General features: G+C 45.2%; 1 protein-coding gene across 2 annotated transcripts in view; it reads left to right on the forward strand.

The window, feature by feature from the left end:
* The window catches only part of MSR1 (macrophage scavenger receptor 1), a 95,137-nt gene that overhangs the window by 48,860 nt on the left and 20,683 nt on the right, over positions 1–25,594 (forward strand). The window contains exon 7 of one of the 2 annotated variants that reach the window (XM_069744423.1): positions 21,776–21,829. The exons of the other annotated variant lie outside the window; for it this stretch is intronic. Coding sequence (XP_069600524.1) covers positions 21,776–21,829 — 54 coding nt within the window. The remainder of the gene's footprint in view (positions 1–21,775; positions 21,830–25,594) is intronic. 2 annotated transcript variants of the gene reach the window in all.

The following is a 25,594-nucleotide window of genomic DNA, read 5'->3' on the forward strand; positions in this document are numbered from 1 at the left end:
AGGGGTGCAGTTTTTAGAATGGTGTCACTTTTGGGTATTTTCAGCCATATAGACCCCTCAAACTGACTTCAAATGTGAGGTGGTCCCTAAAAAAAATGGTTTTGTAAATTTCGTTGTAAAAATGACAAATCGCTGGTCAAATTTTAACCCTTATAACTTCCTAACAAAAAAAAATTTTGTTTCCAAAATTGTGCTGATGTAAAGTAAACATGTGGGAAATGTTATTTATTAACTATTTTGTGTCACATATCTCTCTGGTTTAACAGAATAAAAATTCAAAATGTGAAAATTGCGAAATTTTCAAAATTTTCGCCAAATTTCCGTGTTTATCACAAATAAATGCAGAATTTATTGACCTAAATTTACCACTAACATGAAGCCCAATATGTCACGAAAAAACAATCTCAGAACCGCTAGGATCCGTTGAAGCGTTCCTGAGTTATTACCTCATAAAGGGACACTGGTCAGAATTGCAAAAAACGGCAAGGTCTTTAAGGTCAAAATAGGCTGGGTCTTGAAGGGGTTAATATTGGCCTCTGGGCTTGTGTGCCAGTTGTGAGCGTGCCATCTGTGCCAGTCCTGAGCGTGCCATCTCTCTCACAAATAGTGGGCCATAGAAAGCCTATTTAATTTTTTTTTTGGTTTTATAAATTTTCCCTGAAAAAAGGGAGATTAATATTGGCCTCTGGGCTTGTGTGCCAGTTGTGAGCGTGCCATCTGTGCCAGTCCTGAGCGTGCCATCTCTCTCACAAATAGTGGGCCATAGAAAGCCTATTTAAATATTTTTTTGGTTTTATAAATTCTCCCAGAAAAAAAGGGAGATTAATATTGGCCTCTGGGCTTCTGTGCCAGTCCTGAGCGTGCCATCTGTGCCAGTCCTGAGCGTCCCATCTCTCTCACAAATAGTGGGCCATAGAAAGCCTATTTAATTTTTTTTTTGGTTTTATAAATTTTCCCTGAAAAAAGGGAGATTAATATTGGCCTCTGGGCTTGTGTGCCAGTTGTGAGCGTGCCATCTGTGCCAGTCCTGAGCGTGCCATCTCTCTCACAAATAGTGGGCCATAGAAAGCCTATTTAAATTTTTTTTTGGTTTTATAAATTTTCCCTGAAAAAAGGGAGATTAATATTGGCCTCTGGGCTTGTGTGCCAGTTGTGAGCGTGCCATCTGTGCCAGTCCTGAGCGTGCCATCTCTCTCACAAATAGTGGGCCATAGAAAGCCTATTTAAATATTTTTTTGGTTTTATAAATTCTCCCAGAAAAAAAGGGAGATTAATATTGGCCTCTGGGCTTCTGTGCCAGTCCTGAGCGTGCCATCTGTGCCAGTCCTGAGCGTCCCATCTCTCTCACAAATAGTGGGCCATAGAAAGCCTATTTAATTTTTTTTTTGGTTTTATAAATTTTCCCTGAAAAAAGGGAGATTAATATTGGCCTCTGGGCTTGTGTGCCAGTTGTGAGCGTGCCATCTGTGCCAGTCCTGAGCGTGCCATCTCTCTCACAAATAGTGGGCCATAGAAAGCCTATTTAATTTTTTTTTTGGTTTTATAAATTTTCCCTGAAAAAAGGGAGATTAATATTGGCCTCTGGGCTTGTGTGCCAGTTGTGAGCGTGCCATCTGTGCCAGTCCTGAGCGTGCCATCTCTCTCACAAATAGTGGGCCATAGAAAGCCTATTTAAATTTTTTTTTGGTTTTATAAATTTTCCCTGAAAAAAGGGAGATTAATATTGGCCTCTGGGCTTGTGTGCCAGTTGTGAGCGTGCCATCTGTGCCAGTCCTGAGCGTGCCATCTCTCTCACAAATAGTGGGCCATAGAAAGCCTATTTAAATATTTTTTTGGTTTTATAAATTCTCCCAGAAAAAAAGGGAGATTAATATTGGCCTCTGGGCTTCTGTGCCAGTCCTGAGCGTGCCATCTGTGCCAGTCCTGAGCGTCCCATCTCTCTCACAAATAGTGGGCCATAGAAAGCCTATTTAATTTTTTTTTTGGTTTTATAAATTTTCCCTGAAAAAAGGGAGATTAATATTGGCCTCTGGGCTTGTGTGCCAGTTGTGAGCGTGCCATCTGTGCCAGTCCTGAGCGTGCCATCTCTCTCACAAATAGTGGGCCATAGAAAGCCTATTTAATTTTTTTTTTGGTTTTATAAATTTTCCCTGAAAAAAGGGAGATTAATATTGGCCTCTGGGCTTGTGTGCCAGTTGTGAGCGTGCCATCTGTGCCAGTCCTGAGCGTGCCATCTCTCTCACAAATAGTGGGCCATAGAAAGCCTATTTAAATATTTTTTTGGTTTTATAAATTCTCCCAGAAAAAAAGGGAGATTAATATTGGCCTCTGGGCTTCTGTGCCAGTCCTGAGTGTGCCATCTGTGCCAGTCCTGAGCGTCCCATCTCTCTCACAAATAGTGGGCCATAGAAAGCCTATTTTTTTTTTGGGGGGGGTTTTAGAAATTCTCCCTGGAAAAAAAAAGGGAGATTAATATTGCCCTTTGGGCTTGTGTGCCAGTACTAAGCGTTCCATCTCTCTCTCTCTCTCTTAGTCAGTGGGCCATAGAACGCCTATTTTTGGTTTTATTTGTTTTCTAAATTCTCCCTGAAAAAATCATTTTATTTTATTTGGTTTCTAAATTCTTCCTGATAAAATCATATTTTTTTTATTATTTTTTTTTCTAAAGTCTCCCTGAAAAAAAAAAAAAAAAAAAAAAAAACAGTGGGAGATTAATATTGGCCTTTCTGCTTGTGTGCCAGTCTTGACTCCTGGGTGTGCCATCTCTCTCTCTCTCTCTCTCTCTCTCTCTCCAATTGTGGTCCATAGAAAGCCTATATTTTTTTTCCTTGATTTGGGTTCCAAAATCTACCAGAGAAAATAACTCCATCAATCATTGGTAGAAAAATATTGGCCTCTGGGCTTGTGTGCCACTCCTGATTCCTGTGTGCGTCATCTCTCAGTCAGTGGGCCATAGAACGCCTATTTTTGGTTTTATTTGTTTTCTAAATTCTCCCTGAAAAAATCATTTTATTTTATTTGGTTTCTAAATTCTTCCTGATAAAATCATATTTTTTTTATTTTTTTTTTTCTAAAGTCTCCCTGAAAAAAAAAAAAAAAAAAAAAAAACAGTGGGAGATTAATATTGGCCTTTCTGCTTGTGTGCCAGTCTTGACTCCTGGGTGTGCCATCTCTCTCTCTCTCTCTCTCTCTCTCTCTCCAATTGTGGTCCATAGAAAGCCTATATTTTTTTTCCTTGATTTGGGTTCCAAAATCTACCAGAGAAAATAACTCCATCAGTCATTGGTAGAAAAATATTGGCCTCTGGGCTTGTGTGCCACTCCTGATTCCTGTGTGCGTCATCTCTCACTCAGTGGCCCATAGAAAGCATATAGTTTGTTACATTTGTTTTCTAAATTCTCCCTGCAAAAATCAATTTTTTTTTTTTGGGGGGGTTTCTAAAGTGTTCCTGAAAAAAATAAAAATAAAAAACAAATAATAGTGTGACATTAATATTAACATTTGTGCTTCAGTGACAGTCCTGCGTGTGGGGCATCTCTCTAATTTGCAGCCACCAAAAAAAGAGTGTGTAACATTGTGCCTGATTTTCACGGTGGTCTCACCAACCTGTAAAGGGGTAGCTAAATCATACTGAAGTTATAGCTCACCGTGTAAGTTGTGTGACTGCAACAAATAACGTTAGTTTGGTTACGTTTTTAAAACAATGAGGAAGTCTAGTGGAAGAGGTCGTGGCCGGGGGCGTTCATTGTCAGCTGGTAATGAGGGTAGTGGTAGTGGTGGAGCATCAGGTGGTCGTGGGGAAAAAAATATTGCACCTAAGTCTGGAGCTGTGGAGCCAGGTTCGTCGTCCGGCTACACAAGGCCTCGAACGCTCCCTTTTCTGGGATTAGGAAAACCGCTTTTAAAGCCGGAGCAGCAAGAGCAAGTTTTGGCTTATCTTGCTGACTCAGCCTCTAGCTCTTTTGCCTCCTCTCGTGAAACTGGTAAAAGTAAAAGCAGCGCGTCGTTAGTGGATGTTCACGGTCAGGGACAAGTCACTTCCTTGTCCTCTTCAGCAAAAACAACAACAGAGAAGAATGCAGCAGGCGACACAACGGGTTACTCCATGGAGCTCTTTACACATACCGTCCCTGGCTTAGAAAGTGAAGCAGTTAACAGTCCATGCCCATTACAAATTGAATCTGACATGGAGTGCACTGACGCACAGCCACAGCCAGACTACTATGCTGGTCCTTTGACTCAGACCACAACATTGCCCTCGCAGGGTGCTGATCAAGAATCAGACCCTGATGAGACTATGTTGCCCCATCACGAACGCTATACCACCGAACGACACGGTGACACAGACGAAGTTGCGCAGGAGGTACAAGAAGAGTTATTAGATGACCCAGTTCTTGACCCCGATTGGCAGCCATTGGGGGAACAGGGTGCAGGCGGCAGCAGTTCTGAAGCAGAGGAGGAGGAGGGGCCGCAGCAGGCATCAACATCGCCACAGGTTCCATCTGCCGGGCCCGTATCTTGCCCAAAACGCGTGGCAAAGCCAAAACCTGGTGGAGGACAGCGTGGCCATCCGGTTAAAGCTCAGTCTGCAATGCCTGAAAAGGTATCCGATGCTAGAAAGAGTGCAGTCTGGCATTTTTTTAAACAACATCCAATTGATCAGCGCAAAGTCATCTGTCAAAAATGTTCTACTTCCTTAAGCAGAGGTCAGAATCTGAAAAGTCTCAATACTAGTTGCATGCATAGACATTTAACCACCATGCATTTGAAAGCTTGGACTAACTACCAAACGTCCCTTAAGGTTGTTGCACCCTCGGCCAATGAAGCTAGTCATCAACGCAACATCCCTTCCGGCAGTGTAGGACCACCATTTAGCGCACCACCTGCTGTATCTGTGCAGGTATCTTTGCCAGGCCAAAGCAGTCAGGGTCAGGGAATCACCAGTTTCGTAGTAGGAAACACTGCATCTAGGGCACCGGCGGCAACAATACCATCTCCCACCGTCTCTCAGTCTGCCATGTCCACCGGCACCCCCGCTAGTTCCACGATCTCCATCTCTCCAGTCCAGCTCACCCTACATGAGACTATGGTTAGAAAAAGGAAGTACTTAGCCTCGCATCCGCGTACACAGGGTTTGAACGCCCACATAGCTAGACTAATCTCGTTAGAGATGATGCCCTACCGGTTAGTTGAAAGCGAAGCTTTCAAAGACCTGATGGACTACGCTGTACCACGCTACGAGCTACCCAGTCGACACTTTTTTTCCAGAAAAGCCATCCCAGCCCTCCACCAGCATGTTAAAGAGCGCATCGTCCATGCACTCAGGCAATCTGTGAGCACAAAGGTGCACCTGACAACAGATGCATGGACCAGTAGGCATGGCCAGGGACGTTACGTGTCCATCACGGCACACTGGGTAAATGTGGTGGATTCAGGGTCCACAGGGGACAGCAAGTTTGGGACAGTTCTGCCTAGCCCACGGTCTAGTAAACAGTTGTCTGTAGCCGTTCGCACCCCCTCCTCCTCCTCCTCCTCCTCGTCCTCCTGCAGAAGCAAGAGCTCGTCCACAGACCGCAGTCGCACAAACACTCCATCCGCACCTGCCACTGTTGCACACCAGGTCTCCCATTATGGGGCAGCTACTGGCATACGTCAGCAGGCTGTATTGGCTATGAAGTGTTTGGGCGACAATAGACACACCGCGGAAGTTCTGTCCGAGTTCTTGCAGCAAGAAACGCAGTCGTGGCTGGGCACTGTAGATCTTGAGGCAGGCAAGGTAGTGAGTGATAACGGAAGGAATTTCATGGCTGCCATCTCCCTTTCCCAACTGAAACACATTCCTTGCCTGGCTCACACCTTAAACCTGGTGGTGCAGTGCTTCCTGAAAAGTTATCCGGGGTTATCCGACCTGCTCCTCAAAGTGCGTGGACTTTGCGCACATATCCGCCGTTCGCCTGTACACTCCAGCCGTATGCAGACCTATCAGCGTTCTTTGAACCTTCCCCAGCATCGCCTAATCATAGACGTTGCAACAAGGTGGAACTCAACACTGCACATGCTTCAGAGACTGTGCGAACAGAGGCGGGCTGTTATGTTTTTGTGGGAGGATACACATACACGGGCAGGCAGTAGGATGGCAGACATGGAGTTGTCAGGTGTGCAGTGGTCGAAGATTCAAGACATGTGTCAAGTCCTTCAGTGTTTTGAGGAATGCACACGGCTGGTTAGTGCAGACAACGCCATAATAAGCATGAGCATCCCCCTAATGCGTCTGCTGATGCAAAGTTTGACGCACATAAAGGATCAGGCGTCTGCACCAGAGGAAGAGGAAAGCCTTGATGACAGTCAGCGATTGTCTGGTCAGGGCAGTGTACATGACGAGGTACCGGGCGAAGAGGAGGTGGAGGATGAGGAGGATGATGGGGATGAGTATATTTTTAATGAGGAAGCTTTCCCGGGGGCACGGGAAATTGGTGGCGTGGCAAGGCCGGGTTCTGGTTTTTTGAGGGACACAAGTGACGTAGATTTGCCTGCAACTGCCCCTCAACCAAGCACAACCGCAGATTTGACAATGGGAACTTTGGCCCACATGGCGGATTATGCCTTGCGTATCCTCAAAAGGGACACACGCATTACAAAAATGATGAACGATGACGATTACTGGTTGGCCTGCCTCCTTGATCCTCGCTATAAAGGCAAATTGCAAAATATTATGCCACATGAGAACTTGGAACTAATATTAGCAACAAAACAATCAACTCTTGTTGACCGTTTGCTTCTGGCATTCCCTGCACACAGCGCCCGTGATCGTTCTCACACGAGCTCCAGGGGCCAGCAGACCAGAGGTGTTAGAGGGGCAGAAATCAGAAGTGGCGTTGGCCAGAGGGGTTTTCTGACCAGGTTGTGGAGTGATTTTTCTATGACCGCAGACAGGACAGGTACTGCAGCATCAATTCAAAGTGACAGGAGACAACATTTGTCCAGTATGGTTACAAACTATTTTTCATCCCTTATCGACGTTCTCCCTCAACCGTCATTCCCATTTGATTACTGGGCATCCAAATTAGACACCTGGCCAGAATTGGCAGAATATGCATTGCAGGAGCTTGCTTGCCCGGCAGCTAGTGTCCTATCAGAAAGAGTATTCAGTGCTGCAGGTTCAATACTAACAGAAAAAAGGACTCGTCTGGCTACCCAAAATGTAGATGATCTAACCTTCATTAAAATGAACCACAACTGGATTTCAAAATCTTTTGCCCCACCCTGCCCGGCTGACACCTAGCTTTCCTATGAAAAGGTCTTGCCTGTGGACTATTCTGAATGACTTTTCCAATCTCGTAATTTTCTTCACCTGATTGTCCAGCATACGACATGTTTCCACCTCACGAAATGGCCAAACTCCCCACACGGGGTCGTGCTATCGCCACTTTGCGCTTGGACCCTTGAGAGTGCTGTTTGTCTGAAGAGGTGGGTGTGGCCGCTTTTGGTCGACGGCACTGCCACTGGGTCCCTCATAGTACAATAAAGTGTCTCTGGCGGTGGTGGTGCGCACCCAACGTCAGACTCACCGTTGTAATATGAGGGGCCCTGTGCCTGTACCGCCGGCCACAAGCCAGTTCCCCCCCCCCCAGCTCAAACAGTGCTCTACCACTAGCAAAATTATCTCTCACAGCTTCACCAATGTGTAGTCTAGGCGCTGACATCCTTCAATGCCTGGCACTGACAATACCATTGTTTTGACATTTTTGTTATGTTAGGCCTTCGAAGCCTGTCTGCGGTCACTCCTTCCACTAGACTTCCACTGACCATACACTGCTGCCCATGTACCCCTGGAACCAATTTAAAGTGCCTACAGCCAGCCCAATTTTGTTATGTTAGGCCTTCGAAGACTGTCTGCCGTCACTCCTTCCACTAGACTTCCACTGACCATACACTGCTGCCCATGTACCCCTGGAACCAATTTAAAGTGCCTACAGCCAGCCCAATTTTGTTATGTTAGGCCTTGGAAGCCTGTCTGCGGTCACTCCTTCCACTAGACTTCCACTGACCAGACCACTGCTGCCCATGTACCCCTGGAACCAATTTAAAGTGCCTACAGCCAGCCCAATTTTGTTATGTTAGGCCTTGGAAGCCTGTCTGCGGTCACTCCTTCCACTAGACTTCCACTGACCAGACCACTGCTGCCCGTGTACCCCTGGAACCAATTTAAAAGTGCCTACAGCCAGCCCAAGTTTGTTATGTTAGGCCTTCGAAGCCTGTCTGCGGTCACTCCTTCCACTAGACTTCCACAGACCAGACCACTGCTGCCCGTGTACCCCTGGAACCAATTTAAAATTGCCTACAGCCAGCCAAATTTTTTTATTTTAGGCCTTCGATGCCTGTCTGCGGTCCATTCTTTCAACTACTACTACACTGACCAGGGCACTGCTGCCCAAGTACCCCTGGAACCAATTTAAAATTGCCTACAGCCATGTGTTAATATTTTAGGCCTTCGATGCCTGTCTGTGGTCACTCCTTCCACTAGGCCTCCACTGACCACACCACTGCTGCCCGTGTACCCCTGGAACCAATTTAAAATTGCCTACAGCCATGTGTGATTATTTTAGGCCTTCGATGCCTGTCTGCGGTCACTCCTTCCACTAGGCCTCCACTGACCACACCACTGCTGCCCGTGTAACCCTGGAACCAATTTAAAATTGCCTACAGCCAGCCCAATTTTTTTATTTTAGGCCTTCGATGCCTGTCTGCGGTCCATTCTTTCAACTACTACTACACTGACCAGGGCACTGCTGCCCAAGTACCCCTGGAACCAATTTAAAATTGCCTACAGCCATGTGTTAATATTTTAGGCCTTCGATGCCTGTCTGTGGTCACTCCTTCCACTAGGCCTCCACTGACCACACCACTGCTGCCCGTGTACCCCTGGAACCAATTTAAAATTGCCTACAGCCATGTGTGATTATTTTAGGCCTTCGATGCCTGTCTGCGGTCCCTCCTTCCACTAGGCCTCCACTGACCTGTCTACTGCGGCCCGTGTACCCCTTGAACCAACCTAATAAAATATTTAAAAAATTAATTTGATTATAAAAAATAAGATCGTGTTGAGATCTCAAATGCAGACATTTTAACAATCAAAACAAACACACAACAAATATCTGGAACTGTACTACAAAGGTCCAACAGCTACAATTTCTTTCTCCTGCAAGAAGTTAACTGAAAGTTTTTTGGAGTTGTTAACACAGATATGGCATCCACCGAGTGTTGTCCTGTCGCGTCTCCTTTAAATTATTTCCAATAAGATGTTAAACTATTAATTTAATAAAATCAATAATTAAAAAAATAATTGAGTAAGTCAAAAGCACATTGCAAATAAACATTAATTACAAATCAAGAAGCATGGCGCGTCCGAGGGTGAGTAGATACCGAATAAGAATATAATCACCCTCGGACGCGCAATGCTTATTTACAACAGCCTTCCTTCCTAAGAATCAGCCCTTCCGTGGTGTAGAGAGAGGTTGTTGTTACACTCCAAGGTGTTCCCCAGGTTGCCTTTCCTGAGCTTCGATCTTCCGGCTCTCGTTTAGTAGCTGTTGGAAACTACGCTGCATTAGGCCTACTAATTGTGTATGGGTGAAACAGTGGCGCATCTGCGGTCCCTCCTTCCACTAGGCCTCCACTGACCTGTCTACTGCGGCCCGTGTACCCCTTGAACCAACCTAATAAAATATTTAAAAAATTAATTTGATTATAAAAAATAAGATCGTGTTGAGATCTCAAATGCAGACATTTTAACAATCAAAACAAACACACAACAAATATCTGGAACTGTACTACAAAGGTCCAACAGCTACAATTTCTTTCTCCTGCAAGAAGTTAACTGAAAGTTTTTTGGAGTTGTTAACACAGATATGGCATCCACCGAGTGTTGTCCTGTCGCGTCTCCTTTAAATTATTTCCAATAAGATGTTAAACTATTAATTTAATAAAATCAATAATTAAAAAAATAATTGAGTAAGTCAAAAGCACATTGCAAATAAACATTAATTACAAATCAAGAAGCATGGCGCGTCCGAGGGTGAGTAGATACCGAATAAGAATATAATCACCCTCGGGCGCGCAATGCTTATTTACAACAGCCTTCCTTCCTAAGAATCAGCCCTTCCGTGGTGTAGAGAGAGGTTGTTGTTACACTCCAAGGTGTTCCCCAGGTTGCCTTTCCTGAGCTTCGATCTTCCGGCTCTCGTTTAGTAGCTGTTGGAAACTACGCTGCATTAGGCCTACTAATTGTGTATGGGTGAAACAGTGGCGCATCTGCGGTCCCTCCTTCCACTAGGCCTCCACTGACCTGTCTACTGCGGCCCGTGTACCCCTTGAACCAACCTAATAAAATATTTAAAAAATTAATTTGATTATAAAAAATAAGATCGTGTTGAGATCTCAAATGCAGACATTTTAACAATCAAAACAAACACACAACAAATATCTGGAACTGTACTACAAAGGTCCAACAGCTACAATTTCTTTCTCCTGCAAGAAGTTAACTGAAAGTTTTTTGGAGTTGTTAACACAGATATGGCATCCACCGAGTGTTGTCCTGTCGCGTCTCCTTTAAATTATTTCCAATAAGATGTTAAACTATTAATTTAATAAAATCAATAATTAAAAAAATAATTGAGTAAGTCAAAAGCACATTGCAAATAAACATTAATTACAAATCAAGAAGCATGGCGCGTCCGAGGGTGAGTAGATACCGAATAAGAATATAATCACCCTCGGACGCGCAATGCTTATTTACAACAGCCTTCCTTCCTAAGAATCAGCCCTTCCGTGGTGTAGAGAGAGGTTGTTGTTACACTCCAAGGTGTTCCCCAGGTTGCCTTTCCTGAGCTTCGATCTTCCGGCTCTCGTTTAGTAGCTGTTGGAAACTACGCTGCATTAGGCCTACTAATTGTGTATGGGTGAAACAGTGGCGCATCTGCGGTCCCTCCTTCCACTAGGCCTCCACTGACCTGTCTACTGCGGCCCGTGTACCCCTTGAACCAACCTAATAAAATATTTAAAAAATTAATTTGATTATAAAAAATAAGATCGTGTTGAGATCTCAAATGCAGACATTTTAACAATCAAAACAAACACACAACAAATATCTGGAACTGTACTACAAAGGTCCAACAGCTACAATTTCTTTCTCCTGCAAGAAGTTAACTGAAAGTTTTTTGGAGTTGTTAACACAGATATGGCATCCACCGAGTGTTGTCCTGTCGCGTCTCCTTTAAATTATTTCCAATAAGATGTTAAACTATTAATTTAATAAAATCAATAATTAAAAAAATAATTGAGTAAGTCAAAAGCACATTGCAAATAAACATTAATTACAAATCAAGAAGCATGGCGCGTCCGAGGGTGAGTAGATACCGAATAAGAATATAATCACCCTCGGACGCGCAATGCTTATTTACAACAGCCTTCCTTCCTAAGAATCAGCCCTTCCGTGGTGTAGAGAGAGGTTGTTGTTACACTCCAAGGTGTTCCCCAGGTTGCCTTTCCTGAGCTTCGATCTTCATGCTCTCGTTTAGTAGGTGTCGGAAAGTAGGCTGCATTAGGCCTAAAAAATGGGGAATGGGGTGGAGAGAGATGGTGTGTTACACTCCAAGGTGTTCTCCAGGTTTCCTCGCCATTGCTTCGATCTTCCGACTCTCGTTTAGTAGTTGTAGAAAACTACACTGCATTAGGCCTACAAAATGGGTATCGGGTGGAGAGAGATGGTGTGTTACACTCCAAGGTGTTCCCCAGGTTGCCTTTCCTGAGCTTCTATCTTCAGGCTCTCATTAAATTGTGGTTAAATGGAACAACTGCATTTGGCGTACTAGTTGGTTTGGGGCCTACTATCGGTGTCTGCCACTCCTTGCTGTTCTCCTGGTTTCCTGTCCTGAAATTCCATTTTCAGCCTCTCGTTAAGTAGTTGTTAATGTTAGACTGCATTTGGCCTACTAGTTGGGTTGGGGCCTACTATCGGTGTCTGCCACTCCTTGCTGTTCTCCTCCACTGAACAAAGCTGTGCCGCCTGTTTACTACGGTTGCCAATTTTGAACTGCATTTCGACTACTTACTGATTTGGCCCTACTCTCTGTGTCAGCCTCTCATTCCAGTTGTCCTCCACTGCAATGCCCCCTGGTTATTCCTGTGTTACCAATTTTGAACTGCATTTAGCCCACTTTATTCTTTGGGCCTATATCTGTGTTTCCACTTCATCGTGCCCATTGCCCAGCCAGTGATAGATGAGTCTGCTGGTACATTGACCCATAACGCAACATTCCCCGTGCACGCTACACAACAACATTGTGACCCTGCTGAAAGTCAGGTTGCTCTTCCCGCATACCATACCACCTTACACGGGGACAAAGAGGAAGGTGCAGATGAAAGTGCAGGTTCCTTCATCAGGTGGGGGGAGGAATACTAGTTGGCGACGTCACTGGCACAGGGCCTCTCATAGTACGCAAAAGTGTTGCTGCCGGTGGGAGGCGCCCCCGCCGTGCAAACACACCGCTGTACTTTGAGGGGCCCTGTGCCAGTGCCAATGCCAACGAGTGGGCCCCCCCTGCTTGCTCAGGATCACAGCACTTGCAAAGTTGAAATACTTACCTCTCCCTGCTCCACTGCCGTGACGTGGTCCAGATTTACTGGGCCCACTAATTACTTGAACCAGCCCTACCCCCCACAACTTTAGCCAAATGACCCCCAATTTCAAATGCCTTCCAATTATTTTAAGGTAAATTACGCTTGACAAGCTTCATTAAGAAGAATGGATGGTTTTGACATTAAAATGGGCACTCTAGGTGTTTTCCTGGCCCCCACTCACTGCCGACTATGCTGCCCCATTGACTTGCATTGGGTTTCGTGTTTCGGTCGATCCCGACTTTACGTCATAATCGGCCGATTTCACTCGACCCGACTTTGGACATAGTCGGGTTTCGCAAAACCCGGCTCGACTCTAAAAAGGTCAAGGTCGCTCAACTCTAGTGGTGAGCATGCATACAAGCCATGGAGGTTGAATGCATTATTTATTGTTTTCTTTGAAACAATTGTACCTGCTGATTCCAGGTCTTTCAATAACTCTCCACAGGTGGTCACTGGCTCTTGAACAACTTTTCTGATAATTACTTTCACTCCATTGTCTAAATACTTGCAGGGAACAACTGGTTGTGGCTGGTTTATGGTGAAATGTTCCTTCCACTTTCAGATTATGGCCCCAACAGTGTTCACTTGAACATTCTGCAGTTTAGGAATTCTTCTGTAACCAATGCCATTAGTATGTTTTGCAACAATAAGCAAAATTGCAAAGGTCTTGAGACAGCTCACTGGTTTTACCCATCATGAGATATTTCTTGTGTGCAATCTTGGTAATGAGACACCTTTTTATAGGCCATCAGTAGAACCAGCTGATATTATTTTTTACTAAGTGTCAGGATTCCTTTTCTAATTACGGATAGATTTCAGCTGGAGTCATGACTTTCCATGGATTTTTGCACCTTTCTTTCTTCATGTGTTCAAGATTTTTCCCTGTGTAATTTCTTATTATTATACATACACTGTGTGCAGAATTATTAGGCAAGTTATATTTTGATCACATGATACTTTTTATACATGTTGTCCAACTCCAAGCTGTTCAGGCAACTACCAATTAAGTAAATCGGGTGATGTGCATCTCTGTAATGCGGAGGGGTGTTGTCTGATGACATCAAAACCCTATATAAGGTGTGCTTAATTATTAGGCAACTTCCTTTCCTTTGGCAAAATTGGTCAGAAGAGAGATTTGACGGGCTCTGAAAAGTCCAAAATTGTGAGATGTCTTGCAGAGGGATGCAGCAGTCTTGAAATTGCCAAACTTTTGAAGCGTGATCACCGAACAATCAAGCGTTTCATGGCAAATAGCCAACAGGGTCGCAAGAAGCGTGTTGGGCAAGAAAGGTGCAAAATAACTGCCCATGAACTGAGGAAAATCAAGCATGAAGCTGCCAAGATGCCATTTGCCACCAGCTGTGCCATATTTCAGAGCTGCAACGTTACTGGAGTAACAAAAAGCACAAGATGTGCGATACTCAGGGACATGGCCAAAGTAAGGAAGGCTGAAAAACGACCACTTTTGAACAAGAAATATAAGACTGATGAAATATGGACTGATGAAATGAGAGTGACTCTAAATGGGCCAGATGGATGGGCCAGAGGCTGGATCAGTAAAGGGCAGAGAACTCCACTCCGACTCAGACGCCAGCAAGGTGGAGGTGGGGTACTGGTATGGGCTGGTATCATCAAAGATGAACTTGTGGGACCTTTCCGGATGGAGTGAAGCTCAACTCCCAGACCTACTGCCAGTTTCTGGATGACGACTTCTTCAAGCAGTGGTACAGGAAGAAGTCGGTATTGTTCAAGAAAAACATGATTTTCATGCAGGACAATGCTCCACCACATGCCTCCAACTACTCCACAGTGTGGCTGGCCAGTAAAGGTCTCAAAGAAGAAAAAATAATGACATGGCCCCCTTGTTCACCTGATTTGAACCCCATAGAGAACCTGTGGTCCCTCATAAAATATGAGATCTACAGGGAGGGAAAACAGTACACCTCTCGGAACAGTGTCTGGGAGGCTGTGGTGGCTGCTGCACGCAATGTTGATCATAAACAGATCAAGCAACTGACAGAATCTATGGATGGAAGGCTGTTGAGTGTCATCATAAAGAAAGGTGGCTATATTGGTCACTATTTTTGGGGGGGTGTTTTTGCATGTCAGAAATGTTTATTTTTAAATTTTTTGCTGTTATATTGGTTTCCCTGGTGAAAATAAACAAGTGAGATTGGAATATATTTGTTTTTTATTAAAGGGACACTGTCACCTGAATTTGGAGGGAACAATCTTCAGCCATGGAGGCGGGGTTTTTGGGTGTTTGATTCACCCTTTCCTTACCCGCTGGCTGCATGCTGGCTGCAATATTGGATTGAAGTTCATTCTCTGTCCTCCATAGTACACGCCTGCGCAAGGCAAGATTGCCATGTGCAGGCATGTACTACGGAGGACAGAGAATGAACTTCAATCCAATATTGCAGCCAGCATGCAGCCAGCGGGTAAGGAAAGGGTGAATCAAAAACCCAAAAACCCTGCCTCCATGGCTGAAGATTGTTCCCTCCAAATTCAGGTGACAGTGTCCCTTTAAGTTGCCTAATAATTCTGCACACAGAGGCGTAGCTAGGGGTTCAGCCCAGGGGGGGCGAGACATTTGAGTGGGCCCCTAACCTCTGATTACAACTATGGTGATGCACTCTAATAGTGGACGTAGGAGAACGTCAGCAGATGATCCTGCTGCAACTAAAAAAAAAAACATCTCCACAAGACCAATACTGATATTACCGCCATATTGTGACCATATAGGGGTAGATACCAGTCCTACAAAGCATACAAGTGATTACAGCACAGTTATAGATGGTGACTTACCACCGACGTTCTTTCTGATGGAATCGTTCACTTTTCCCGCCTTTTCCATCTGGTCCAGACCGACATGGCGACTTCTCCACCCAGAACTCGTCTGCAGAAATTACAACAAAGACACATTTCACTCTTCATATTCCAGCCCCATCACCATCTATTCCCAATTTGCACAAATCCCTCATCCTGCTGATACCCCAATACTGAGCCTCTGCTGCCGTATGTGACCCTATTACTGCTCCTGCTGTGTGGTACAAATGCAATGCTCCTCATACTGCATCACATAGTAATGCCACCACTGTGCCCTTACATAGTACAATGTCTCCTTTGTGCTCTCACAGTAGCCCCAAACTCTTTACAGGCCCCCACAGTAGTCCCCACACTGTATATAGGCCCCTACACTGTATGATGGCCCGACAGCAACCTTCAAACTGTATAGTGACTCCTGCGTTAGCTCCCACTGTATAATGACTCCTGCCTTAGGTCCCACGCTGTGTAACGGCCCCCACATTATCTACCACACTTTATAATGACCCCTCCATTAGCTTCCACACTGTATAATGACCCCTGCATTAGCTTCCACACTGTATAATGACCCCTGCATTAGCTTCCACACTGTATAATGACCCCTGCATTAGCTTCCACACTGTATAATGACCCCTGCATTAGTGTCCACACTGTATAATGGAACCCGCTGTAGCTCCCACTCCTTGGATTCTGGTCACTGTCTGTCTCTCTCTGTGGGCTGATACTTGCACAGCCCTGAAATATATGACAAAGACATAAATAGAAGAAACAGCCAGTGGGTGTGTATAGAGGCCAGTGTATGGGTATAGCTCCCTGAATGTGTCCAGGTAACCCTAAAGGAATACTCTTGTCTGGACAAGACCCCAAAGAGGGAAATGGAAATGAGGGAATCGGAAAAAAGAGGGGGAGGTAGAATATTACCCATCTAAAGAAAAAAGTACACCCCCTGGCTCTTCTGTTCCTTTTTCCTCTTCTCCCCCTTGGGGATCTTGTGGTCTAGACTGAGTATATGTAAATGGACCTGCACCCATATGTGATTTTCTATATGCACCTACTTGCTGTTTCTATTTTCTTCTGTCTGGCTATTTCACATCTTAATATATACTTACCTTGTAATGTCTTCACATCCTGTTCCGTCCAGATGTGTCCAGATCCCAGAATTCTAAGAGGCGGAAGTTCACCGACCTCCATATTGGGACACTCAAGTGATGGGTGTCTCAATTTGGAAACTGTTTACGGTACCAGCCTCTTGCGCGGTACTACCAGCTGAACACCGTCCACCACACACACTGCATCTGCCGTACTCACCACACACACTGTATACGCCGTACGCACCACACACACTGTATACGCCGTACGCACCACACACACTGTATACGCCGTACGCACCACACACACTGTATATGCCGTACGCACCACACACCCACTGTAAACGCCGTAGGCAGTACACACACACACTTTATATTCATCCTCTTGAGCGGTACCACCAGCGGAACACCGTTGCAAACATGCCACTGCCGGGATCAGCCGAATGACTCACTGACCGCCGCCATCTTTGTACAAGAGGAGCGCAGAGCACATGGGGTAGACAGGTCAAAGAAGAGAGCACAGACTGGGGAACGAGAGAGTGGATAGGTGGGTGAGCACATGGGGGGAGAGATTCTCAACGCTACAAAGCCTGCCCTCATCGTGACATTACAGCCCTCGCATCAGGTCTCCATATAGTAAATATATATTCATCCTCAACTTTTTTAATAAAAGGTTTTACCTTTTATTTTTCATATTTTGTGTTTTTTATTTTTCGTGTTTACCACCTTAGATTTACTGATATGAAATCAAGCAGATCACTGGTCTGATAGGATCCTGACCCAGGCTACAGGATAGAACATATATATGGGTTGGGGGGTCTTATCAGACCAGTGTTTTATATATATATATATATATATATATATATATACTAGATGGTGGCCCGATTCTAACGCATCGGGTATTCTAGAATATGTATGTCCACGTAGTATATTGCCCAGCCACATAGTATATTGCCCAGTCACGTAGTATATTGCCCAGCCACATAGTATATTGCCCAGCCACATAGTATATTGCCCAGCTACGTAGTATATTGCCCAACGACATAGTATATTGCCCAGCCACGTAGTATATTGCCCAGCCACATAGTATATTGCCCAGCCACGTAGTATATTGCCCAGTCACGTAGTATATTGCCCAGCCACGTAGTATATTGCCCAGCCACGTAGTATATTGCCCAGTCACATAGTATATTGCCCAGTCACGTAGTATATTGCCCAGCCACGTAGTATATTGCCCAGTCACGTAATATATTGCCCAGTCACGTAGTATATTGCCCAGTCACGTAGTATATTGCCCAGTCACGTACTATATTTCCCAGCGACGGAGTATATTGTCCAGCCACGTAGTATATTGGCCAGTCACGTAGTATTTTGCCCAGTCACGTAGTATATTGCCCAGTCACGTAGTATATTGCCCAGTCACGTACTATATTTCCCAGCGACGGAGTATATTGCCCAGTCACGTAGTATATTGGCCAGTCACGTAGTATTTTGCCCAGTCACGTAGTATATTGCCCAGTCACGTAGTATATTGCCCAGCCACGTAGTATATTGCCCAGTCACGTAGTATATTGCCCAGCCACGTAGTATATTGCCCAGCCACGTAGTATATTGCCCAGTCACGTAGTATATTGCCCAGCCACGTAGTATATTGCCCAGCCACGTAGTATATTGCCCAGTCACGTAGTATATTGCCCAGTCACGTAGTATATTGCCCAGCCACGTAGTATATTGCCCAGTCACGTAGTATATTGCCCAGCCACGTAGTATATTGGCCAGGCACGTAGTATATTGCCCAGTCACGTAGTATATTGCCCAGCCACGTAGTATATTGCCCAGTCACGTAATATATTGCCCAGTCACGTAGTATATTGCCCAGTCACGTAGTATATTGCCCAGTCACGTACTATATTTCCCAGCGACGGAGTATATTGTCCAGCCACGTAGTATATTGCACAGCCACATAGTATATTGCCCAGCCACATAGTATATTGCCCAGTGACGTAGTATATTGCCCAGCGACGTAGCATATTGCCCAGTCACGTAGTATATTGCCCAGTCACGTAGTATATTGCCCAGTCACGTAGTATATTGCCCAGTCACGTAGTATATTGCCCAGTCACGTAGTATATTGCCCAGTCACGTAGTATATTGCCCAGTCACGTACTATATTTCCCAGCGACGGAGTATATTGCCCAGTCACGTAGTATATTGCCCAGCCACGTAGTATATTGTCCAGCCACATAGTATATTGCCCAGCACAGAGCCATGTAGTATAGAGACTTAAAAAACAAAAACATCACGGCAGGTCCTTGTCGCACACCAGCCCTGGGAGCGGAAGCTGCCGCTTGCAATGGAGTGGTCCCGGGAGCGTCCAGAGGAGCGGGAAAGGCGGCGGAGGGTGAGTATAGCAGGTTTTTTGTTTTTTTATTATTTTTAACATGACCTATTTTTACTATTGATGCTGCATAGGCAGCATCAATAGTAAATAGTTGGGGACACACAGGGTTAAGACCAGCGGTAACGGAGCGCGTTACACCGCTGCCATTAACCCTGTGTGAGCGGTGAGTGGAGAGGATTACGGAGCGGGCGCCGGGCAGTGAGTGCAGGGGAGCAGGGGAGGGACTAATCGGACTGTGCCCTTAGACAATTACGTATATAGATATATATATATATATATATATACTGTATACTGACAAGACTGGTCAGTAATGTGCACTCATAGACGTGACCCTGGCTGCAGGACCCCACAGATGAGGATATTTGACTCTTTCCCATATATGGTATATATAGGAAAGAGACATACCGTATATCCTCATCTGTGGGGTCCTGCAGCCAGGGTCACGTCTATGAGTGCACATTACTGACCAGCCGCCATAAACCTCAGTGCCTTAGAAACTGCAGATACAGCACAGGAATCCTGCTGGGTCTTATCAGGAGAGCAGCAGAGTAGAGTAGAAGTGTGAGCTGTACTTACACCACCATGTCCTGCTCCTCTCTCACTGGAAAAAGATGCTCCTTCCTGTCTGCTCTGCAGCAGACATTGCATGCCCCCTCAGCGTGCACTGTGGACGTGTCTTCAGTAAACAGAAGGTTCAAGGGAGGCAGCTGTCAGGTACAGTGCTGGTACTCAGCGTGTAACAGCAGGGGGGGGAGCCTGGGGTGCGGCCCTGGGGGGGGGGCTTTGGGGAATATGTTCCTCTCTCTTCAGCCACTGCCCGCGGTAGTGCAGGAGATCATGTCTCCCTCTTCTCTACCACGGGCTGTGCACACTGATATAATTAAGTGTAGCATAGCTCCAGGTGGGCACCCTCTGAGCTCTGGGCCCGGGGCGACCGCACCCTCTGCCCCCCTGGTAGCTACGCTACTGTCTGCACAGTAATAGTTACCTGCACAAACAGATATCCTCCTAAGATAGCGAAATCTAAAAAAAAACTCACTCCAACTTCCAAAAATATTAAGCTTTGATATTTCTGAATCTTTTGGGTTGATTGAGAACATAGTTGTTGATCAATAATAAAAATAATCCTCTAAAATACAACTTGCCTAATAATTCTGCACACAGTGTAATATATGGATACCTATGGTTTGATTTCTTTGCATGTGTAGATAGAATGGGCTGATATCAACATCTGGTGAGAATTTTATGTCAATAGCACCATTAGAAATATATTTACTTAGAAAATTGATGACGTGTGTTCAATAATTATTTCACTTGCTGTATGTGGATATCTAAATATACATATAAAATGTTCTAATACGTTGTCAGATGATACTTATTCATCGTATCTAGATAGATAGATAAATAGATAGATAGACATAGCTACATATGAGGCATATACATCTCCAGACTTATCGCATCATAAAATTAGATTTTTTTTTCTTTAAGTTGATTTCTTGTGTCTCTTGTTCTGGGCTATTTCATACACACAGCTGGCAATATTGACATACAGATACAGTGTTACCAAGATTGGCTGTTTTACTTGATCATTGTACTGTATGTTATGAAAAGAAAATTGTCAATTCAACGAAACAATTGTTCACTAATGTAGAGCGTTAAAAATACAAATGAGTGATTTTTGCAACATTTTCAAAATGAAGTCTTTAAGTATTTGTAACAGCCTGTAGAAATTAAGTAAGTTGGATGTATGGAACAAGCCATGTTATCAGCCTTCAACACGGATTTTTATTGTGTTTCTAAGAGATAGCGTTACATTTTCACCTCATATTGGCAAAACCACTTAGTGAACTTATCTCTGTCTCCAGCGTGTCTCCATGCCACAGGCGATTCCATCATTCACATCTCAGGTCTGGATTATGATAGCTTCCTGCTAGATAAATGACATTAGCACTCAACAGGCTTGCCCTCTATTCACACATTATAAATTGTTTACGTGATGGTGAATAATGAGTCATATGAATCCTGAAATGTAAAATGACACATTTTTAACTATTTTAAACACACACAGAGTATAGAGGACAGTTCACATTAGTTGACTCTCCTCACTCTATTTATCAGAGGTAATGATCACATATGTTTTTAGGACCTTTGAACACAAACATACTGCTGAACCTTTGAATGTCTTCAATTACTTACTTGGCATTCTACATCAGATACCGAATTATAGAGCCTCAGGGTTTCTGTGTGCTGCTGAGCAGCCTCTATGTACTGCCGCTATCACATTTACAACTGCAATGCGAGAAGCTTGCGAGTATTTCTCGCCTCAATATCCAGCACTGCCGCCGGCACTTGGGACCGGTGCGTGCGGCTCCATGTATTTTGTATGCAGCTGAACGCACCGGTCCCGAGTGCCAACGGCAGTGCCGGGTACTGAGGTGAGAAACTCGCGCGAGTTACTCGCATTGCAGTTGCAAATGTGACATCGGCCTTCCTTTCCTAGTTGCACAGACTAATACTATGTCACCATATATATTTCTGAATAAACCAAGTACCTCTCTATGATTCCAATTTCATATGTGGCATCATACATCAAATTTTGAATTCCAAAGCCTGAGAGACTATCTGTGGTGCTGGAGAGGCTGAGCCCATCCCTGTTTATAAATCCAAAACAAGTAACCAATGTCTGATAGATTAAACAATGTTTTAATATGTACAATAAATAAGACGTGTGGGTTTAATTAAAGACAACATTTTAAATGCATATGCATATTATGATTTACAGGTCTTCCTGGGTTAAAGGGAGAGCCAGGATATTCAGGATTGCCAGGATTACGAGGTGAGCATGATGCAGTTATATATACCGTATTTTTCGGACTACAAGACGCACTTTTTCCCTCCCAAAAAGGGGGGAAAATGGGGGGTGCGTCTAATAGTCGCAATGCAGGCTTACCGTGGCGGCAGAGGTGCGGTGGCAGAGGTGCAGCGGCAGAGGTGCGGTGGCAGAGGAGGCGCAGTAAGCGGGATCCCTTTCTCCGGTGAGGTGATGTAGCAGCCCGGTATGCAGCAGAGCCGGGTGAATCCTGTTGTTATCGGTGGTGGCGGCCATTTTCCTGAGGCCGCGTGTGCGCAGATGGAGCGCTCTACTTCCCGGGGCTTCAGGAAAATGGCCGCCGCAATCTCCATCTGCGCATGCGCGGCCTCCCGCGGCCATTTTCCTGAAGCCCCGGGAAGCAGAGCGCTTCATCTGCACACGCGCGGCCTCAGGAAGATGGCCGCGCCCACCGATAACAACAGGATTCACCCGGCTCTGCTGCTTACCGGGCTGCTGCATCACCATACCGGGGAAAGGGACCCCGCTTACTGCGCCTCCTCTGCCGCTGCACCTCTGCCACCGCACCTCTGCCACCGCACCTCTGCCGCCACGGTAAGCCTGCATTGCCTGCACGGTAAGCCTGGGATCCCTCTCACGCCATACCTCTCACTGCACCTCCTGATCCCAGCACCTCCTCATCCCAGCACCTCCTCATCCCAGCACCTCCTGATCCCAGCACCTTCTCATCCCAGCACCTCCTCATCCCAGCACCTCCTCATCCCAGCACCTCCTCATCCCAGCACCTCCTGATCCCAGCACCTCCTGATCCCAGCACCTCCTCATCCCAGCACCTTCTCATCCCAGCACCTTCTCATCCCAGCACCTTCTCATCCCAGCACCTCCTCATCCCAGCACCTCCTCATCCCAGCACCTTCTCATCGCAGCACCTCCTCATCCCAGCATCACCCCACCTCTGCCGACACCTTGCCTCCTGTGACCCTGCTCTGCCACCGCCAGCCCTCAGGTAAGATACTGTAAATTCGGACAATAAGACGGACCCCCATCTTATAAAAAATCTTTTTTTCTGCAATTTTCACCCCAAATTTGGGGTGTGTCTTATGGTCCGGTGCGTCTTATAGTCCGAAAAATACGGTAGCTGTGCCATAGAGGTATGTATAAAATAAAATCATGTCATAAAGATTTGTGGTTGAATTATGCAAAGATAAAATTTAAGGTTGTTTAAGATTTCAAAACTTTTTTTTTAAAGAAATCTTATCACTCTGTCCCATTGCATGTCACTGGTATTGCCCCATGAATTTATCTCTTGTCCATGTATTGCCACAGTTATTTTTAATTGAATGGGGTTAAATTGCAACACCGGACACAGCTCATAGACAGATGGGTGCCGTTCCTGGTAAACAGTTTAGCGTGACTTTAGTGATGCAGTTTCTCAGAAAGAAGCGGCAATATCATATAGTACGCGACTTGGGAGACTCCATGTGCCTCTCTGCCATATGAATATCTCATCACATTTTTCTGCAACAATAATTCAAATGAAGGGGGACTGCTAATGTCAAAATTGGAGCAAGTGAAAATATTGTAACAGATATTGTAGCAGATTTTTTTGTTCAGATTTCACTCTACATACGAGATTTTATGATGGTTATTTTCTGCTATATTATTATTATTTATTATTATAGCACCATTTATTCCAATCTACAAGGGTTGGGTGAGGATACAATAGGCTAGGGTAGAGCTGGTCGTGCAGTGGCTTGGTCGAGCAGTGATTGCTGCAGGTTGTAGGCTTGTCAGAAGAGGTAGATCTTCAGGTTCTTTTTGAAGGTTTTGATGGTAGGTGAGAGTCTGATATGTTGTGGTAGAGAGTTCCAGAGTAGGGGTGATGCGCGAAAGAAATCTTTTATTCGATTGGGGGAAGAGGAGATAAGAGGGGAGTAAAGAAGGAGATCTTGTGAGGATCGGAGGTTGCGTGCAGGTAAGTATCGGGAGACGAGGTCACAGATGTATGGAGGAGACAGGTTGTGGATGGCTTTGTATGTCATGGTTAGGGTTTTCAACTGAAGTCGTTGGGTAATGGGGAGCCAGTGCAGCGATTGACAGAGGGGAGAGGCAAGGGAATAGCGTGGGGGGGACAGGTGGATTAGTCGGGCAGCAGAGTTTAGAATAGATTGGAGGGATGCCACAGTGTTCAAGGGGAGGCCACAGAGCAGGAGGTTGCAGTAGTCAAGGTGGGAGATGATGAAGGCATGGACTAGGGTTTTTGCAGATTCTTGATTGAGGAATGTACGGATCCGTGAAATATTTTTGAGTTGAAGTAGGCAGGAAGTTGAAAGAGCTTGTATATATGGTTTGAAAGAGAGATTAGTGTCAAGGATTACCCCAAGGCATCGAGCTTGTGGGACTGGGGAGAGTGGGCAGCTGTTTACTTTAATGGATAGGTCCATTGGGGAGGTTGTGTGAGATGGGGGAAAGATGCTGAATTTTGTTTTGTCCATATCAAGTTTTAAAAATCTATCAGAGAAAATGGATGAAATAGCATACAGTCATTGAGGGATTCTGGTTAGTAGGGTGGTGATATCTGGTCTAGAGATGTAGATCTGTGTGTCATCGACATAGAGATGATATTGAAAGCCGTGAGATTCTATGGGCTGTCCGAGGCCGAAGGTGTAAGTGGAGAAGAGCAGGGGCCCTAGTACTGAACCTTGCGGGACTCCGACAGATAGGGGGTGAGGTGAGGAGGTGGTGTGCGAGTGGGAGATGCTGAATGTCCAGTCTGTTAGGTATGACGAGATCCAGGATAGGGCCAAGTCTGTGATGCTCATGGATGAGAGGATCTTTAATAATAGGGAATGGTCCACTGTGTCAAAGGCAGAGGACAAGTCCAGGAGGAGGAGGACAGAGTAGTGTCGCTTGGCCTTGGTGGTTAATAGGCCATTGGTGTCCATAGTTAGGGCAGTTTCAGTGGAGTGGTGTGACCGAAAGCCAGATTGTAAGCGGTTGAAGAGGGAGAAAGAAGAGAGATGGGAGGACAGTTCAAGATGGATGTGTTGTTCCAGTAGTTTTGAGGCATAGAAGAGAAGTGATATATGGCGTTAGCTAGATACAGAGGATAGATCAAGAGAGGGCTTTTTGAGGATAGGTGTGATTGAGGCATGCTTAAAGATTGGGGTTTGAAAATATTTGAAAATATTTTATTTATGATGCTTTGCTTATATAGCGCTATCTTATTCCACAGCACTCAGGAATTGCTTGCCTGAGGAGGTGGTGATGGCGAACTCAGTCGAGGGGTTCAAGAGAGGCCTGGATGTCTTCCTGGAGCAGAACAATATTGTATCATACAATTATTAGGTTCTGTAGAAGGACGTAGATCTGGGTATTTATTATAATGGAATATAGGCTGAACTGGATGGACAAATGTCTTTTTTCGGCCTTACTAACTATGTTACTATGTTACATAGATCTAAGATTATCATCGCTGTCCCCAATGGGGCTCACAATCTAATTTTCCTATTAGTATTTCTTTGGAATGTGGGAGGAAACTGGAGAATGAAGAGGAAACCCATGCAAACATGGCGAGAACATACAAACTCCTTGCAACATTTATCTCTGTACATTTTAACCCCTTCCCGACATGCGCCGCACTAGTACTGCTCTGCAGGAACTGAGTTCCCACAAACCGCAGTACTAGTACGACGGCACGATCGCGCAGTCTCACAGTGACAGTGTATATGACCGCTGACACCCCGCAGCAATGCCCACGATCAGTGCTAG

The sequence above is a fragment of the Ranitomeya imitator genome, chromosome 1 (assembly GCF_032444005.1).
Source record: "Ranitomeya imitator isolate aRanImi1 chromosome 1, aRanImi1.pri, whole genome shotgun sequence".
Taxonomy (NCBI): domain Eukaryota; kingdom Metazoa; phylum Chordata; class Amphibia; order Anura; family Dendrobatidae; genus Ranitomeya; species Ranitomeya imitator.